Source organism: Eutrema salsugineum, unplaced genomic scaffold, assembly GCF_000478725.1.
Source record: "Eutrema salsugineum unplaced genomic scaffold, Eutsalg1_0 scaffold_2, whole genome shotgun sequence".
NCBI lineage: Eukaryota > Viridiplantae > Streptophyta > Magnoliopsida > Brassicales > Brassicaceae > Eutrema > Eutrema salsugineum.
In genome coordinates this window covers 5,477,876-5,490,293 of record NW_006256829.1, presented here as the reverse complement: position 1 = coordinate 5,490,293, position 12,418 = coordinate 5,477,876, and the positions used below count along the sequence as shown (strand labels likewise).

The 12,418-nt window shown below is 41.5% G+C and overlaps 5 protein-coding genes across 7 annotated transcripts; 3 read left to right on the top strand and 2 right to left on the bottom strand.

The window, feature by feature from the left end:
- Positions 1–41: 41 nt before the first annotated feature.
- On the top strand, positions 42–2,585 carry LOC18019143. 3 transcript variants are annotated; one of them, XR_002899560.1, is made up of 4 exons: positions 42–326; positions 1,452–1,979; positions 2,289–2,377; positions 2,499–2,585. XR_002899560.1 is itself a non-coding variant. In XM_024155807.1 (2 exons), exons 1-2 carry the CDS (start codon positions 89–91, stop codon positions 2,036–2,038), a joined length of 825 nt encoding a protein of 274 aa, XP_024011575.1. In that variant the 5' UTR covers positions 42–88; the 3' UTR covers positions 2,039–2,282. The 3 variants fall into 3 exon arrangements, 2 of the variants coding, with proteins under 2 accessions (XP_024011575.1, XP_006400172.2); XM_024155807.1 differs by lacking the exons at positions 2,289–2,377; positions 2,499–2,585 and having other exon boundaries at positions 1,452–2,282; XM_006400109.2 differs by lacking the exons at positions 42–326; positions 2,289–2,377; positions 2,499–2,585 and adding an exon at positions 1,172–1,325 and having other exon boundaries at positions 1,452–2,282.
- Positions 2,505–3,787, top strand: LOC18019142. The gene is made up of 2 exons (XM_006400108.2): positions 2,505–2,686; positions 2,835–3,787. The coding sequence occupies exons 1-2, from the start codon at positions 2,596–2,598 to the stop codon at positions 3,614–3,616; spliced, it is 873 nt and encodes a 290-aa protein (XP_006400171.1). The 5' UTR covers positions 2,505–2,595; the 3' UTR covers positions 3,617–3,787.
- Positions 3,788–4,194: 407 nt separating this feature from the next.
- Positions 4,195–5,732, bottom strand: LOC18019140 (truncated FRIGIDA-like protein 1). The gene has a single exon (XM_006400107.2). It carries the CDS (start codon positions 5,708–5,710, stop codon positions 4,337–4,339), a length of 1,374 nt encoding a protein of 457 aa, XP_006400170.1. The 5' UTR covers positions 5,711–5,732; the 3' UTR covers positions 4,195–4,336.
- Positions 5,733–6,027: 295 nt separating this feature from the next.
- LOC18019141 (ubiquitin carboxyl-terminal hydrolase) lies at positions 6,028–7,916 on the top strand. The gene is made up of 4 exons (XM_006400104.2): positions 6,028–6,225; positions 6,627–6,720; positions 6,838–6,940; positions 7,024–7,916. Exons 1-4 carry the CDS (start codon positions 6,195–6,197, stop codon positions 7,807–7,809), a joined length of 1,014 nt encoding a protein of 337 aa, XP_006400167.1. The 5' UTR covers positions 6,028–6,194; the 3' UTR covers positions 7,810–7,916.
- On the bottom strand, positions 7,856–12,243 carry LOC18019139 (conserved oligomeric Golgi complex subunit 1). The gene is made up of 6 exons (XM_006400106.2): positions 10,015–12,243; positions 9,521–9,712; positions 9,053–9,333; positions 8,747–8,926; positions 8,368–8,545; positions 7,856–8,280 (listed from the first exon to the last, which is right to left on the bottom strand). The coding sequence occupies exons 1-6, from the start codon at positions 12,241–12,243 to the stop codon at positions 8,110–8,112; spliced, it is 3,231 nt and encodes a 1,076-aa protein (XP_006400169.1). The 3' UTR covers positions 7,856–8,109.
- Positions 12,244–12,418: the final 175 nt, after the last annotated feature.

Below are 12,418 nucleotides of genomic sequence, written 5' to 3'. Positions count from 1 at the left end.
CAATTTCGCTTAAAAATTATGTCCACATTTTACGTCCGTACGAAATGGCATTCGGATACGAAACCAAACCAAACAAAACTGAACCGAAATGGAATCTATCCGAATTGAACCTTGTCAAACCGAATCTAGGAAATTAAAACCGGAAAGAGTGAAGAGTGAAGACACAGTCACACTCGGCAGGAGAACATTTCTGGGTCTTGCGGCGCATTACCATTTGCTGGGTCTGGAGAAGATGGGATTGCTCTCTAACCAGATTTCCAGGGATGAGCTGAAACCAGGAGATCACATATATTCATGGCGTACCGCTTATATCTACTCCCATCACGGTTCTCTTTCTTTCTCTCTATGTACAATACATGCAAAATGCTTTACTTATTACAGCCCTTTTGCATTCAGTCAATGCTCGCCCGATCTTACTTGTTTCTGGGTTTCTTCCCTCATCAGAAATTCGCGTGGAAGATCTCGTTGCAGTTATAGCAATTATTGAAGGCAAATCGGACCACAACAAAAACAACAACAGCAAGTGTAGTTAGCTAATAACACTTGCTCTGTGATTATGGATGTTTGATGACTGATTGTTTTCGTAAGATATATTCTGCTTCTGCTTTGTTTGTACTGTGTGGAAACTGTATTTTTAACTATTTAAGAAGAAGTCTTCTAGACATAGAAAAAGCTGAACTCCATGGAAGATTGTTAGACAAAGAAAAAGAAGAAGAAGAAAACTGCAAAAGAAATGGAGGAAAGATCAGTTTTGTATTTTGATTAGTTTGGCTCTGGCATCATACTCTTAGCTGATCTGGAATTGGTCTCCCAGTCCAAATTGAGCCATCATCGATAACCAAACAAAGCTTATGACGATTTGTCTCTTTTTCTTCAAACTTGAATGTTGTGCAGGATCAAGTTAATTTGATTCTTTTGTTTTTTGTTTTTTGTTTTTTTGAATGAAGTTAATCCGATTTGTTGAATCGTAGAACTCTATTTTTTGTTGTTGGCATGATGGATACTGATCAAAATTAACAGTTCTGATAAACCAACTTATGAAGTTTCCTTGACTTTGCTTTTATCCAGCCAATAAAGAATAAACATTCAGACGTTAAAGGAAAAAAATATATAGTTGACTTTATAATTTGGTTGTTATCTTTTTATTGTCAAAAACTTTAAAATTTGGTAGAAAAACTCCCCAAAATAATCCAGCAGCAGAATCAGAATGGAATCCCTTCTTCTAGAGAAGATGGGACTATTCTCAAACAAGATCTCTATAGATAATTTGAAACCAGGAGATCACATCTATTCATGGCGCAACGCTTACATCTACTCCCATCACGGTTTCATCTCTTTCTCTCTCTCTCTCTCTCTCTCGATCTAATCAGTTAATTCTGGGTTTTGTAGAAGATCCCAAAATTGGAGTTCTTCGAATAACGCGATTTTCTTTGTTTGCAATTTCTCCATAGGAATCTACATAGGCGATGGGAAAGTCATTCATTTCACTCGCGGAGGTGGTCTAGAGACCGGAACCGGAACTTTCTTAGACAAATTCATCGTTAGCTCAATCCCGAATCACGGAGGAGACAACCCTTGTCCTAATTGCGGGAAGCAATCCGATCTCGGTGGCGTAATCTCGTCTTGCCTTGATTGCTTTATCGCCGGAGGAGATCTCTTTCTCTTCGATTACGGTGTCTCTCCGGCTATCTTTATGTCCAAACTCCGAGGAGGCACCTGCACGACAGCAACTTCAGATCCTCCCGACCAAGTAATCTCCCGCGCGAAATCATTGTTGTCGAGAAACGGGTTCGGTGATTACCACGTTTTCGAGAATAACTGCGAAGATTTTGCCATGTATTGTAAGACGAGTTTGGTGGTTGGCAAAAGCTATGTGTTGGGAAGAAGCGGTCAGGCCAATTCGGTGAGTGCGGCTGCGTGCGTTGCAAGGATGCTTAGTCCTTGGGCCAGCAATGCGATCCGTCTCTTTTCCGACATTGGTATGAGGAACGACGCTGTTAAAGTCCCTGTCGAGAAATTCCTTGCAAAGGAAAGCTGACTTTGGTTTTTTTATTTTTGGTTCTGAGCATTGTTGATTCATTATTTGTTCTCTAAGGGGGTTGAGTAGAGATTCTGCTTCTGCATATTGTTGAATTGTGGAACTCTATCATATACTAATTTACAGTTTAATTGAGTTCTTCAATGTTTGATTTTACATTTCGTGTATATTTTTGTTTTGGGAAACCGTATAAAAATACATTTGCGTTTGACGTTTGCACATAGCACAGTAATTCGTCTCTTTCGTATAGGAAAGCAAAGCAACGTTAGTGACGCGATATGACCACGCAAAAGATGTGATGAGTTTGCTTCTCTGTATCTGTAACGAAAGGGTAAAATGGTAGGGTTTGTTTTGCTTAATCAGGAAGGAAACACGCTTTTCATTACCAATAAAGTATTTTTAAAATATAAAGTTATTAATAATCACATTCAGAGGTAAATTAATGTTAACGAATGAACAGGTCAAGTTGACGAAGAAAGAAGAGAAAATAAGAAAACCCAACTCATTAAGCAAAATCGGATCTTCTTCTTCTCTTCCTCTCTCGCTGTAACTAGAAGATGGGATTATTCTCTAACAAAATCTCCAGAGATGAACTCAAGGCAGGAGATCACATCTACTCATGGCGTTCTTATATCTACACCCATCACGGTTCCATCTCTTTTCTCTAGCTCGATCTAAGTTATTTCTGGGTTTTTGCTCTTGGAAATTATCCAAGATCCCAAAAAAAATTGGGGATTTTAATTTCTGGGGAGTAGGAGATGAATAAAGCTGAGATTTTTGTTTTTACAATTCACAGGAATCTATATGGGCGATGGGAAAGTCATTCATTTCACTCGCAGAGGTGGTCTAGAGATTGGAACCGGAACTTTCTTAGACAAAATCATCGAAATTTCAGCTCCAAACCGAAACCCATGTCTTAACTGTGGAGATCAATCGAATCTCGAAGGTGTAATCTCTTCTTGCCTTGATTGCTTTCTCGCCGGAGGAAACCTCTATCTCTTTGGTTACAATGTCTCCAAGGCTATCTTTCTCGCAAAACAACGAGGTGGTACCTGCACAACAGCAACTTCAGATTCCCCTGAAGAAGTCGTGTCCCGTGCGAAATTCCTCTTATCGAGTAATGGGTTTGGTGTCTACGATCTCTTAGACAACAACTGTGAAGATTTTGCAATCTACTGCAAAACTGGTTTGCTCGTGTTGTCAATCACCAAGCTGGGAAGTAGTAGCCAAGCCAATTCGGTGTGTGCGGCGGGTGGTGTTGTGTCTTTGACACTCAAGGTTTTAGGTGTCGGAAGGAGTGGTCAAGCAGCTTTGATGGCGTCTCCGGCTTCGGTGGCATCTGCTGCGAGCAATGTTCTTTCTTCGACGCTTGGTTATGCAGTCACTGGTTTTGGTGCTATGGCTTTGGCTGGATATGGTAATTACTGTATTGGTCGTCTGGTTTACGACGTTGGTGTGAGAAAAGATGTTCGTAAGGTACCTGTGGAAGAGCTCGTTGTGATTCTTGCAACCATGAAAGGCAAATTGGACAATAACAACAACAATAACGACAACGACAAGAAGTGTAAAATTACTTAGCAGTTGTTTTGGATTCCGGCTTGGGACTAATTGTTGAGTAGAAGAGTTTTATGCTTTTGCTTTGTTTGTATTGTGGTGCCTGTATTATTAACTATCTATCAGATAAGAAAATGCTGTTAATAACATTATCATTGTCTCCGTTTGATCAAAAAAAGAAAAGAAAAAGAAAAACACTATCATTGTCTCCAAAGTCTTCTGGACTTTAGATAAGAGCTGAACTCCATGAACGATAGAGGAAGGAAGAATGCTGCAATAAAACAGAAGTGGAAGAAAACTTGCCTACAATCATTTTAGCTCTGACATCTCTTTATATGGAATTGGTCTCTTAGTCCAAAACTGAGACACTAGTCGCCAAATTAAGCTTATGAGCTATCCACTTTTCTGTTGCTGAAGTAGGGAAAGCGGAAGTTTTAATTATCTTGAAATAATTTAGAGTTCAATGATCAACACTAAAGGTGAGAAATTTGTTCTCCGATGCTGTATCCGGATTGCATTGTTAATGCCCATGTGATGTTTGTCAAATTCCCTAGAAAAACAAATTTGGAGTTCGCCGAAAAACATAATCAGGAAATACGCAAAGAGTCGTTGATTTTATATGTTCTCAATACACAAAATATCCTGTATTAAGAGGAGCCAAGTCCAGAGTCAGACATCCATAGTTACATTGATCTTTACCATCATTCATTCTACAGAGAGGCTTTATTTCTTGAAATTCTGCTGCTACTGAGAATAATAAGCTGGGTGATATTGACCTGGCAACACAAATCCATTTTGCTGCCCGTAGTAAAGAGATTGAGGAGTTGCAGCTGAACCATAGAGCCCAGCTAAAGGATTCATGTAAGGGACAACAACTGGATTCACAAGACCAAAAGGGTTAAACTGTGAACCATGATGGCTAGCTTCTGGTACACAAAATGGCTGCTGAGTCGGAACTGGAGCTTGTGTCCCACTGCGATCACGAGGACGCTTTCTCCCTTTTTTTGGTTGAGGCTCTTGCTGCTGATTGGCGGCGTTGCGTTTCCTCTGCGCCTTTTGTTTCTCCAGCTCTTCTACACGCTCCTCGACTTTCTCCTGTGAAAACTCTGATTCAAGGTTCTGATCTTTGATGATCTTGATCACTGCTTTCAATGCACTGACTTCTTTATCAGTGGCTTCGTTCTGTGACTTGAGAGAGTGGTTATCTTCCACGCAGCGTCTACGAGCAGCTTCTCTAGAGTCTTTGATAAAAGTTTTCAAAATGTGGATTGGTTGGAATCGATCACTCACCCCACACTCATACATGAATTTGACTGCCAAGATTTGTTTGCCAGAATCCAAGAGTTTCTTGATGAGACTTGCAACTCTTTCGCTATCTAAACAAATCTTGTTACACACCGAAGTTGCTTGCTTGTACTTGGCGATCATGAGAACGTAACCAGAAAGCTCCTCCGAGCTGAATTCAGATCCCAATTCGAAAGCTGCGACCAAATGCAGAAACACTAATGCCTCGAAAGGCTTGGCAACTATCCTCCGTTTCCAATCGCACGCTAGTCTCTTGGCCCTCTCTCTCGTATCAACTGTGATATTCGCATCAATCTCAATCAAAGCTTCCATTAACAAAACGAAGACCCTCCTTACATCAACTGATTTCCCCGATGATGAAGGAGTGTGATTCTTACCCTCGATTGCGTCAAGCACCATAGACGCTGGATCCGAAGAGGAACGTATCGCTGCAGAAAGCTCCAGAGTAGGAGGCGCGTCGTCATCCCAATTATCAACCAGAAACTTGGTCAGACCAATTCCGTCCATCGTCTCACACAACGCTCTTAGCTCCGGCCGAACAGCCGGTGCCTCCGACGACGACGTCCCTGCATCGGCAGTTACGAGTCTATACGAGTCATTTGCCAAAGGCGAAGAAGATTGGAGGAGACGGAAACGTTTAGAGAGGGAGGCTTGGAGAGAGGAGAAGTGTGAGTCGATCTCAGACCAGGAAAGCGAGAAAGACGGTGAGAGGAGAGAGCGGTGCGCCTGAAGATCGTCGAAAGCTTTCTTCAGCTTTTCCTTTTTCTCATCAATGCCGTTTATCGCGGCGGCGATCGTTTCACTCGCCGTCATCGATGAGGCCCTAGGTTTTGCTTTCACCGACGATCGAGAACCCGCCGATTACTATATTTATACCCAAAAAATGGGTAAGACGTAAGATTAAAACATCGGTTCGGTTCGGTTATTTTAATAATAAGTAGAACCGAATTTCTTAGTTCGGTTCGGTTATTTTAATGATAAGTAGAACCGAATTTCTTAGTGTGGTCTTAATTTTAATCAATGTCAAAAGTTAATTCGTTAGATATGATTCGGTTTATTATAAATCAAACCGTCTGGAATGGTTCAATCGCGTTTTCGATTCGTTTTATAAGCGAAGTCAGAGACGGCCAGTGTAGAGACTCTCGAGTCAACCAGTTCTCAGCGAGACGATGAATTCAAAGGAGGGAGATTAGGGAACCCTTGAGAGAGAAATCATAATCTCCAAATCCAGTTCCATCTTCATTTGTTTCTTCTCCTTTTTCTAGGTTTTTTGTGCGCGGCGAGTCATCGTTAAATCATGTCTTGGCTCCCTGTAGAATCTGATCCTGGTATGTTTTATCTTCTCCAATTTGGGGTTTTTCTTTTTTTTTTTTGTTTTCGGCTTCTGACATTAAATTCCATGTCCTGCTTAACTCTTCGTAGTGATATATGTTTCTCATTCCCCAAGTTGTAGATTGTGTTTGGATTTATACATTGATGATGATGTCCGGAACGAGACTCAGTTTCTTCTTCTTTTTTTTTTTTTGTGATAATGGAGCACTATATAGATTTACTTTTGATTTTGAGTAAAATTAGAAGCAAAAAAGTGTTGAAAACAGAAAGTGATGCTGATCTCCAAAGATTAGTGTCTACTTTTTCTCTATTAGAGTATAGACATAGCTATATTTGCAAGACACAATGTCGCAATCCGGTTTGTTTGGTTTGTAATTTTGCGGTGTTATATGTTTAGGTGTTTTCACTGAGATTATACAACAAATGCAAGTGAAAGGAGTGCAAGTTGAGGAATTGTATGATTTGGACATTAACTCTCTGGATGAAATCAGGTACTTTACTAGTTACTCTCTGAAACTTCATTTTCTTGTTTTGAAAAGCAGAAGATTCTTTACGACAAAATATTTTTCCCGGAGTTGTCTGATATATTATGTCCTGAACACTTGCAGACCTGTATATGGATTGATATTGCTTTACAAGTGGCGTCCGGAGGAAAAAGAGAATCGTTCCGTAATCACGGAACCAAACCCCAATTTCTTCTTTGCTAGCCAGGTCACTCACTGTCCACATTAGATTCCTACACTTATGAGGAGCAAATCTTAACCTTTTCTAGAACCATGTGTGTTTGTTTGCAGATAATCAACAATGCTTGTGCTACACAAGCGATATTATCCGTCCTCATGAACTCTTCGAGTATCGAAATTGGTACGGAGCTATCAGAACTGAAAGCATTCGCCAAGGACTTTCCACCTGAGCTGAAAGGTTTAGCCATCACCAACAACGAAGCAATACGTGCAGCTCACAACACATTTGCCAGGCCTGACTCATCTTCCACCACCACGGAAGAGGAAGAGTTAGCTGCTGCGAAAAACGAAGACGAAGTTGATGATGTGTATCATTACATCAGCTACTTACCCGTCGATGGTATCTTATATGAGCTCGATGGTCTTAAAGAAGGACCTATTAGTCTTGGACAATGTCTCGGTGAGCCAGAAGGAATCGAATGGCTCAAAATGGTCCAACCTGTGGTCCAAGAGCGGATTGACCGGTATTTGCAGAACGAGGTTCGGTTTAGTCTCTTAGCTGTGGTTAAGAACAGGAAAGAGATGTATCGAGCTGAGTTGAAAGAGTATCAAATAAAGCGGGAGAGGATTTTGCAGCAGGTAGGTACTTTGCAAGCTGATAAATACGCCGAGAAAAGCAGCTACGAGGCTCTGGATAAATCTCTTTCGGAAGTCAATATCGGGATCGAGACTGTTTCTCAGAAGATTGTAATGGAGGAAGAGAAGTCTAAGAACTGGAAGAAAGAGAACATCAGAAGGAAACACAACTATGTCCCTTTCCTCTTCAATTTCCTCAAGATTCTTGCAGATAAAAAGAAGCTCAAGCCTCTCATTGACAAGGCTAGACGTAGCACCTAAATCCGCTTTTCCCGGATATTTATTAACTCATGGCCGCATAACTATATGTATGACGTTTGATTTGTATTGAGTCTGAGGATTTTTGTAGAATCAAATCTCTTACTTAATTACATGTTCCTTATAACAAAAGACAGCATATAAGAAACGATAAATCAAACACTATTACAAAACTTGTTCTCTTCGTTCATGTAAAACCTTGTGTAACAAAGGTATCTCTAGTTTTTAATTCATGAGCTCAAATTAGCTTCTGCGTCATTCATAAACTGATTGCAGAAACTCGTCATTCATAAGCGGAGATGATTAATCGGACCTGGTGGTTGTGAAGGAAGAGAGTAAACCAGCTGCTTGAGCCGGTATTATATCGCCAAATGTTGACATAGCGGCTGCTGATCTATCCTTGAATATTCCCACTTGTCCATCAGTTAGTATTGATCCCAGTTTCAATGTGCTCTCACCAAATCTACTACCAGCCTGAAACATTTGTTATCACATGAGCTTGAGACATTAAACATATTACGAAATTTTTGCGCCATTAAGTAACCGAAGACTAAACCTTACCTGCATGAAAGACTTTAAGAACGGGGAAGCCACACCGAAACTGGAGTTATCGTCCAAATCACTCGCTTGAGAAAGATTGCCGTTTGTGAATGCATTCCATGAGTTTCTTGACGAAGCTTCATTTGAAGTTACTGGAATAGAGACCTTATTGCTACTTCTAGAAGACAGAGCCGGAGCGCTGCGTTGACCCGAATCGAAGACTTTTAATATGAGAAACCATTTTTCCAAAATTCTATTCCAAAAATTCAAAAGAAGGCTGCTTTGTGGAGTGTGCCCGCTACGCGTCTCTAACTATCACTCAAATCCCTTCTAAGGAGCCAGCCCTTTTTAAATTACAAATGCTACAAACAGTTTCTGGTGGGGAAGAAGAAAATCTTACCTTATGGGAAGGTATTTGAAGCGGGGAACTGTGGAGCAAGGCATGATATTTGACTCTGAGTTAGTCGGTAGTTTCTGCGCTGTGTCTGTGTACATTCGGTTTAGTTGCACAAAGAATCCAAAGAGTACAGCGTGGCGTAGGTATGACTGCTTTTCGTTCTCCCAAAGATAAGGCTCGTACCTTTTTTTCACACCAGAGAATCAATGAGAACAATAAATGATTATGAACTTAAGAGCAGATTAACAAAATTTCCACAAGCCAAAATCGTAAAGATATGTCTTGGGAAAAGTTTAGGGTTATCCTTACGTGAGCCAGTCTATGGGATCTAACTTTTGGGATAGTTGAGAGATCACCGCATCAATGCGACCTCTATTGACTGACTTTATCTTCTGTTGGTCCTGCTTCCGCCTAAAAGCCGATCTATTCATTGTGCTCTTTGGTAACTCCACGCTGGTGCTTGTATCACCCCCAGAAAGAACATCAGATGCAAATCTCAAATCCAGCAAAATCTGTAAAACTCCTTTCTCTGATATTTGGGGTTCGTTGGCCTCCCTGGCAGATAAGAAATCCTCGTAAATAATGGTGATCTGCATCGTACAATGGAAGATTGAAAACAAAACAAAATCATTCTTATAGGCAATCACCAACTTGGAGATATTCACTGATGAAAGGGGAAAATGTGCGAACAGGAAAACGATTATCGAACCATTCCTTGCCAGAGAGCAGACTTAAAATTTACAGAGCAAAACAAGTATACATAGACAACAAACGCACCTTCTCCAACAGGCTTGAAGCAAATTTTTGCAAAATTGACTTATCAAGTACGTGACCCCCAATTCGATGAATTTCTTCTGATGCCCGACAGAGAACTGAAATTATATAGAGCGAAGGCAAAGATGGAAGTGATATCTTCAACTCAGATTGACTTTCGCCCTGCTCTTCCTCGACTATTGTCTCTTCCCAACCCTATATTATTCTTCAAAGATGAGTAAGGACACTACAAAATGAACCTGGCATATGATAATCGAAAACACAGGAGGACGTATATACTATCTCATTAAATTTTCGAAGAGTCTGGAATTATTTCCACCAAAAACATAGAAAGCGAACAACTAACTACCTATATACATTTAGTCAGCAATTTCTTAAATCAATGCAGGAGACACAGCTAGCAGAACGATATATAAGACAAGGAAATGCAGACCTGTAGGAGCGTAAACATAAACTAGCAACAAAGCAAAAAAGGAATAAGGATAGTTTTTAGTTACCCTTAAAGGAGTTGTAGCAGACAATCCATCATCATTCCTAAGATCACGCAAGAAAATAGCTGAAAGCTCATAAGATAACCACTGTATCCACAATGTATGAGCCTTGATGCACAGATCTCGCATTGTTCTATTAAGTTCTTCAAATCTTGGACTTGTCTTCTCTTCTGCTCCAAGTAGTGCAGCAACAGCTAACGAAGTCTGCTTTCTTAGATCGGTGTGAAACTGCTTTCCAGGGCTGTCAGGAGTGACTGCAGTATTTGAGCCAAATCTTGGTTGCCTCAACAAGGATGACAACTTATCAGAAACTGCAGTCATAGTTTCTCTACACCACAATCTTGGTGAACCGAGAATTAAGGGAACGTGTTTTGAGTGGTTAAGCAATGCAAACAAAAGGCGTCCCATAAAAAGAGATTTCTCAATTATTATAGCAGGTGGAATTGCTTCACTGTCCTTATTGTCTTTCTTCATGGCAGCACAGAGAAATTCGAGTTCTTTATCGACATCTGCAAGAAGTGTTGAGACACTGTCATAACACCTATTCTGCACGTATGGAGCAAGATCCTTTAACCTCGGACCTGCCTTTTCCGACTCAAAGAAGCTTAGGAGGTCTTCCAAAACACTCTGGCAGCGCTTATCAACTGCATCTCTCATTTGGCTGACTTCAGGACCAAAGTACGCAGTTAGACAACTTTGGAAGTCGCTTTCTTCAGGTGATGATTTATTTCCGGCAATAAGACCAAGTTTCTTTGCGTTAGGCTCAATGAACCAGACACCACCACCTGTAGAAGGTCTATTTAAGTATGCTTGGAAGTTGACTTTCTCACCAGTGATCTCGCTAAAAGCATGAACCGACTCTGCCACATTGACAGCTTTAGCCAAATCCTCAAATCTGGAGTCAATAATGGATTTCATTCTTTCCACAAACGCCTTCTCAAATATTTCATCCCATAGGTTCAAATCGTCTGCCAGAACAAGCTCCCGGATTCTATTCCAAGGCTGCTCTATCTCAGACCCAAAAACACTTTTAAGCCATTCTAAGCTACACCTCAAGACATCTTTGTTATCCATGGTCTCCCTTATCAACTTTTCGGCTGACCCAAGCTCTGCCCCAGTGACAATAGCTTCAATCAAATGCTTCCCACTAACCTTACCAACAATCTGTTCACCGCATTCCCTCAACCAATTCAGGCAAGCCTTAGAAATGTCAGTTTTATCAAGGATGACCATGACGGATTCCAAATTATCTCTGAATGATTTCCACAACCCAACCTCCTCATCTGGATTTGGAATTCCACCAAACAGCTGGGAAGCTGGAGGAGTACTCAAGATTGTCTTATAAAACAGAGGCATATCAGTCAAGGCTTGCAAAAAGAGTTCCCCAACTTGTCCTACTGTAACCTGAATCACACTCAACACATCACAAAATACTGAGACGACAGCACCGGCATCATCACCAGTACAAGCATTCAGCTTTTGCAGAATCCAAGTTTTCCTTGAGTCGAGAAACAACTCAAGCACTTGCTTTGGATCAAGCTCATCAACCACCGCAACGGCAGTTAAGGCGTCCACGTAAGCCCCCAATCCTAAACCCGGATCCAGAAGCCGCTCATGGCTCCTCTGCGAAATCTGAGCCTTGAAACTCTCTACTATCTGCCATTGGTGCTCCAATAGTGGGAAATTAGCCAACAGGTTACTCTGATCCACCTCTGCAACACCGCCACATCCATCCAACTTCACCAGTCTCTGCTGTACATGCTGAGCACGCATGTACCTCCCCGCAGCTTCCAGAAACATCGACTCATCAAGGCATCCCCATATGTTCTCCGGTGTATCGACCAGATACTTAACCCGACAAGCGATCCCATAGACATTGACTCGGGCTGGGCTAAGGCTAGCAAGCTCAGGAGTTTCCGCTACGGAAGAGGAGGAAAGCGATCGAATGTTACCGTGGATCGATGACATATTGGTAGAGATCGACTCACACAGTGATTTCATGTGCACGATCGAGTCAGCTGAGTCGATTAGATCGCGGTACCTAGTCCCCACGAGTTGCCGGAGCTCCTCTTTCTTATCCTCGATGTTCTTCCTAGTCGCCGACTCCACATTTCGAATCTCCGACATTGGTTTCGTGCGAAACAGAGACTCCGCATCTCGTTGACCACCTCCGCTACTGCCAAGACTCACGGCGGAAGACCGGTATTCCGCGGTGGAAGCCGATGACATTCTCATGGTTTCGCGCGCTTGCCTTCTTTCGTGTTCTCTCTAGCAATCCATCATACCTTCCATTGACTGAATAATAAGGGAAACAAAGCGGATCTGAGCGGATCTGGTAAAGCTTTGCCTCAGATTCAGAAGTATAAATCCCGCAATTAAGATCTGTCCGAGTTTCTGCTCCCTGCCATTG

Bases quoted from the DNA above. Each gene is read 5' to 3' on its own strand.
- LOC18019143 (XM_024155807.1), top strand. From the start codon at position 89: ATGGAATCTATCCGAATTGAACCTTGTCAAACCGAATCTAGGAAATTA. The intron at 327-1,451 runs GTTCTCTTTCTT...ATTTCTCCATAG, and splicing joins TTATATCTACTCCCATCACG to GAATCTACATAGGCGATGGG.
- LOC18019140 (XM_006400107.2), bottom strand. From the start codon at position 5,710: ATGACGGCGAGTGAAACGATCGCCGCCGCGATAAACGGCATTGATGAG.
- LOC18019141 (XM_006400104.2), top strand. From the start codon at position 6,195: ATGTCTTGGCTCCCTGTAGAATCTGATCCTG. The intron at 6,226-6,626 runs GTATGTTTTATC...TTATATGTTTAG, and splicing joins CCCTGTAGAATCTGATCCTG to GTGTTTTCACTGAGATTATA. The intron at 6,721-6,837 runs GTACTTTACTAG...GAACACTTGCAG, and splicing joins AACTCTCTGGATGAAATCAG to ACCTGTATATGGATTGATAT.
- LOC18019139 (XM_006400106.2), bottom strand. From the start codon at position 12,243: ATGAGAATGTCATCGGCTTCCACCGCGGAATACCGGTCTTCCGCCGTG. The intron at 8,927-9,052 runs GTAAGGATAACC...TGTGAAAAAAAG, and splicing joins GATCCCATAGACTGGCTCAC to GTACGAGCCTTATCTTTGGG. The intron at 8,281-8,367 runs GTAAGGTTTAGT...CAAATGTTTCAG, and splicing joins TCTTAAAGTCTTTCATGCAG to GCTGGTAGTAGATTTGGTGA.
- LOC18019142 (XM_006400108.2), top strand. From the start codon at position 2,596: ATGGGATTATTCTCTAACAAAATCTCCAGAGATGAACTCAAGGCAGGA. The intron at 2,687-2,834 runs GTTCCATCTCTT...TACAATTCACAG, and splicing joins TTATATCTACACCCATCACG to GAATCTATATGGGCGATGGG.